This window comes from Oculina patagonica, unplaced genomic scaffold, assembly GCF_052425735.1.
Source record: "Oculina patagonica isolate OP01 unplaced genomic scaffold, crgOcupat unplaced118, whole genome shotgun sequence".
Lineage (NCBI taxonomy): Eukaryota > Metazoa > Cnidaria > Anthozoa > Scleractinia > Oculinidae > Oculina > Oculina patagonica.
This window is the reverse complement of record NW_027557171.1, coordinates 9,639-14,658: the sequence shown is the minus strand read 5'-3', so window position 1 is coordinate 14,658 and position 5,020 is coordinate 9,639. Positions and strand designations below refer to the sequence as shown.

General features: G+C 41.9%; 1 protein-coding gene across 1 annotated transcript; it reads right to left on the bottom strand.

Moving 5' to 3' along the window:
• Positions 1 to 1,962: 1,962 nt before the first annotated feature.
• On the bottom strand, positions 1,963 to 5,020 carry LOC144639675 (carbohydrate sulfotransferase 1-like). The gene is made up of 2 exons (XM_078498956.1): positions 2,693 to 5,020; positions 1,963 to 2,625 (listed from the first exon to the last, which is right to left on the bottom strand). The coding sequence occupies exon 1, from the start codon at positions 4,647 to 4,649 to the stop codon at positions 3,363 to 3,365; it is 1,287 nt and encodes a 428-aa protein (XP_078355082.1). The 5' UTR covers positions 4,650 to 5,020; the 3' UTR covers positions 1,963 to 2,625; positions 2,693 to 3,362.

Genomic DNA, 5,020 nt, shown 5'->3' with positions numbered 1-5,020 from the left:
GGTGGCGCGGTGGCCTAATGGTTAGCGCGCTCGACTCCGAGTCGAACGGCCCGGGTTCGAGGCCTGGCCAGGGCGCTGCGTTGTGTTCTTGGGCAAGACACTTTACTCTCACAGTGCCTCTCTCCACCCAGGTGTATAAATGGGTACCGGCGAATTTACTGCTGGGGGGTAACCCTGCGATGGACTAGCATCCCATCCAGGGGGGAGTAGAAATACTCCTAGTCGCTTAATGCTACGGAAACCGGGATAAGCTCCGGCTGTATGGGCCTCATGGCTCGGATACAGACTTTACCTTCCAGTTAAGTGTCATGTTTCTAATCATTATATTAGAGAAGTAATGGCGTTGCGTTGAGCTGACCTTCAAATTTTGTAAACTCTTTCCACTAAATAATTATCTCTATCTGGTAACTATTTGTATAAACTTGATAGAATAACTGGAGTGTGAAAAATGTGTCTCTTACTTACACTGAAATTTGGAATAGCTTCACAGGTAACCAAAGCGTACTATAAGAGTTTGTATGTATTTAAAATCGAGCAGACTAATGAGCGTTTGTATGGATTTGAAAAAGAGGAACAAGTATCTTTTTTTCCTTTGAAAAGCTTCACTAATGCTTTAAACTTGTACCTGGTGTCCTTATTTTGTCTTTCTAAGGCTCCATGTTGTGTTCTTTGTTGTCTGCCTGCGTCTCAGGTCGTTTTAAAGCGTTTTCGGCGAGTTAATGGAACACCACCAACCAGCGCAACTCGCCGAAAACGCTTTAAAACAGTTAAAACGACCTGAGACGCAGGCAGACAACAAAGAACACAACATGGAAACACTTTATAAATAATTTATTCACGCAGTGAACTTGGGCAGCCTGTGGTGTTAACGGTCTATTTCACACGAACAGACTTTTGCAACGAAAATCACACGTATGGCTTCCCAAAGCCCTGGAAAGACAAAATAAGGGCACCAGGTAAGCTTTCAAGCTTTACTGTAGCTTTTCAAAGGAATAGGAGATATTTCAGAATCCATATAAACGCTCATAGTACGCTAAATTTTAAATCCATACAAGCCCTATTCATAGTACGCTTTGGTTACCCGTGATTCCTTCTGGCTATAGACTGCTATAGACCACTATCTTCGACGCAAAACCATAAAACCGCGATTTTGAAATAGAAATATGTATCAATATTGTACAGGTTTGCAAAATTTGCAACCTGCGTAAACCTGTGAAATGCATGTTTTTCATAGGTAGATAGAAACGGCATTACTTTTGCTTGTTGACTGTTCAAAGAGGATAAAATTTTTCCCGCAATGATTGCACTCTCAATATTACAGTCGCTATCCGCGTCAACTCGTTTTAAGAAGACAAATTCTCCCTCCTCCACATGTTCAAACCTCACATCTTCACCCTCCTTTTCCTCAGATGCTTCTTGCTGTTAATGATTTTCTCTTGAAAATCGTCTGTTACGTCTATGGGCATGTAATTTTTATATCGAAATGGGCGTCCGCCATATTGGTCAGGGAAAGGGAAAACCCTCAAACATTTATAACTGGTACCCAGGCTTCTGCATCAAGTCTTTTCCGCTCGTTTCGACGCCCTCCCACGTGTCCCACAAGACACGCACGACCTTGTTCCCAGGGTCTACTCCGCTTTCAACACGGCGGCTGGACGCGGAGAGCCGCCATTTTGAAAACGCGTCGCCGAGAAGACCCTGGGCCGTGGGGACGAGGTCGGTTGGACACAACACTGTCTTAAGGAACTATCGTGATAATTTTCGTCAGTCCAAACCATGCTTGGTTATTTTCGCCTTTTTATTACTCCGTTCTTGTTTTTCTACATAACACAACTATTATTTCGAGGTTTTCTTTACTTTGGAAGTAATCAGGAAAATGACTTAAAATATCGTGACACTGCTCCTTTAACCCTATTCAGACCGGGCTTTTTTTGGACCTTCTCAGACCGGGGGGGGGGGGGGGCTTCGGAAGCCCCCCCTATGTATCTTCCAGAATACTTAAGCAATCACCATGAAACTTATAGGATATATTGTATGTCCGAAACTCTTTCTTTTGGTATATGTCACGTGGTATGGTGACGTCACATCACGTGACAATTACATCATGATGTAAAACAGCCGCCATCTTGGATCCGCCATCTTGGATTTCAAAATTTTTCCAAAATGCCAGAAAACCACCCAAAATCACTGCAAAGTACTCAAAATAAATAAAAATGTGCTTTAAACCCGTAAAAATGTAAAAATAATTCCATTTAAGTTGATTTTTATTAACAGAAACACGCAAATTTACAAATTTGGAAAACATGCCTGTCAAAATGCCGTTGCCATGGTGATGTCAAGTTCCTAACACATCACCCAACCCTACCAAATTGTTGCCAGATAAATTTTAGGAAAACTCAAAAAGTTTGGCAACGTTTGGTTTAATCTTAAAAAAGTTATAAAAGTTCAAAGTCAGCGCGGGCCTCAAAAGCCCCCCCCAGTCTGAATAGGGTTAACTATAGGTCTGCAATACTTAAGTGTGTCACACACGAAAGTACAACCTGTCTCAAAAAGGCTGTATTTGCAGTGTAACGCACTGTATAACGCAAGTATAGTTGTGAAAGATGTGTTGCTGTCTTTATAGAACTGCGTAATTGCCCCCAACGGGACAAAATTAGATATAATAATAAGGTTCCCTTAGTAAAAAGCAGACACAAGCTCCCTAATTGAAGACCTTCCAAGGATGGTAGCTGCGTCGCGATGTTGCATGCACCTGAAAACCGATATCGTCTAGCCAACTGCTGTAAATTTCGCTGTCGTTTTTTCGCAGTGTAGGTAAACGGCGCCGAAGCTTCAAGTTTTTCCTGTTTACTTCTACATCCTTTAAAATAACGCAACGATGGTGATGAAAGTCTTCCTTTTCCATTCTAGAGTCATTCTAAGTTCGTTTTTTATCGGCAGCATCTAGCCAGATTGTTTGTGTTAAGTCATTGAGAATGTAAACATCATTCAGACCTTTTTTACAGTCTTTACGAGAAACTGCATGTTTTGTCAGAAGGCCGTAGATGGACTTTCATCAGGCTGTGCGCTCAGGTTAGGGGTGTCCAGAGACATGGAGGCTAACATGGGGAATTTTGAAATTCTGAGCTTTCAAAAATGCCATTTGCTGCATTCTGAGTCACTTTCATGCGATATTTAATGTATATTTGCTTGCCAATTTGTAGCTATTATTGGTCAATACACAACTCTCAATTATGTCGCCTAGCGCATTTCATGTTTGAAATTCTTGTGTCGCCAGGATTCAGTAGCCTGTGTACAGCCGTCCCCCTCCCATCAAAGGGAACCGCGTCATTTGTCGCCCCAGTTTTACCCCTTGAAAGGCCTCAATTGAGCCATCCAAGCGCTTCAAAGTCTTTATCAAGAAGGCTTATACTTAGATTTCTCTGCATCTCATACGAAAGATCCAGCGGCTTATAGCCCAACATTTTCATGACATGTCTGCAATAATTTTCTATGATGCTGATTTCGTACGGTAAAACTTTCCATCTCCACCTCTGCGCACCCTCAGAAGAATCTTGTCTCCACTTTGCAGCCTTTTGCTCGCTCTTTGTCTCCGGCTTGTGCGACGCTAAATAAAGCCAGTTGCTAACAGCTTCGTCCATAGGCAATCCAGCAAACTCTAGTAAGCCTGGAAGTAGTTTAGAAGGGTTTGCCGCTAGATCTTCATACCGTAATATCTTTATTCGCTTTTTCCATCTCATTGGTAATTTTCTGATGATGTCAAGGTTTAATTCAGTTTGTTTGCAGTTGTGGTACGAGTATTTCCTCGTCTCCGCTAAGCCAGTTCTGTCTGTTTCACGATAAAAACTGACCGCTTGCGACGAGGAAATAATACCTCGTGGATCTCTGACCAGAAATAGCAGTTTACAATCAAATTCATTCGATGAATCGCACACATCAATCAACTGTTCTATGCTGTTGTTTGGCATTCTTGTCATCAGAGCTTTAACCACAGTTGTGCTGTACTTCTTTTTACAAACATCCTCCAACGTTTTCTGATCAAACGCTCCTGCACAATCCTGAATATTCCACTTCAGATCAGATACATTGTAACGGCAAAAAGGAGGCGACGAAAGAGCGATGCTGGCTTGCTCGTCTCTTGGATAATCTTTCGTTACCTTTCGATAGTAATGATGCAGGTCATTAGCATGTTTAGGCGATACAAATTTACACTGGAAAACACCTTGCATCCACTCAAAGCTTTTCTCTTGGTAATCTCTGTTAGAAGGCGCAACTCCTCCGTGAAGGCGTTCGACGGTTTGATAAGGCTCAAACAAGTAAAATACAGACGGATGGTAATTGAAAATATTTCCTGTGAAACTTGAACCAGAGCGACCATGAGCAACAATGATCAAACTTTGTCTCTTCTTCCGTTCGATAATCTCTGACAAGACCCGCTTTGAAATCTGCTTGTCGAAATATTTCCGCTCAGCAACTTGCTCAAAAGACTCGAGGTTTCCGTGGATAGTGGCATTCCACTTTGGTGATATGGCAAGGTATATCACATATAACATGTAATAAAGCAACAAGAGTGTCACAAACAAGGCTGTCCGTGCGGCAAAACGGGAAGGGAAGCATCTCAATCTCCTTCGACATGTTCGAGCGATCATGATCAGTGAATAAAGAGTTTACTTCTTGTGCGTGTGGTAACTGACCTTGTTATTCGAACTCTTGTATGCTTGTCACACATCGGTTTTTCAGCTCAACACCCGTCTTGTGTTTACACAAGACAGAAAAGCGACAGTCGTTTTTTTCTTCTGGACACTTAATGCCTCGCTTGGTTTATCAAATCAATTTTCAAGAGCTATTGCTTGTTCATTTGAGTGCGCCGAACACCGAACAAAAAATTGAGAAGTTGCTTGGTGATTTCTGTTTACGGAACATAAATACTATGAAGGCTGTTTCAAGGTTAAAAAAAATCATTTAGCCTGAGTAAATATTTGGAATACAGGCATGAGCGATTTGAATATCACGAATCTAG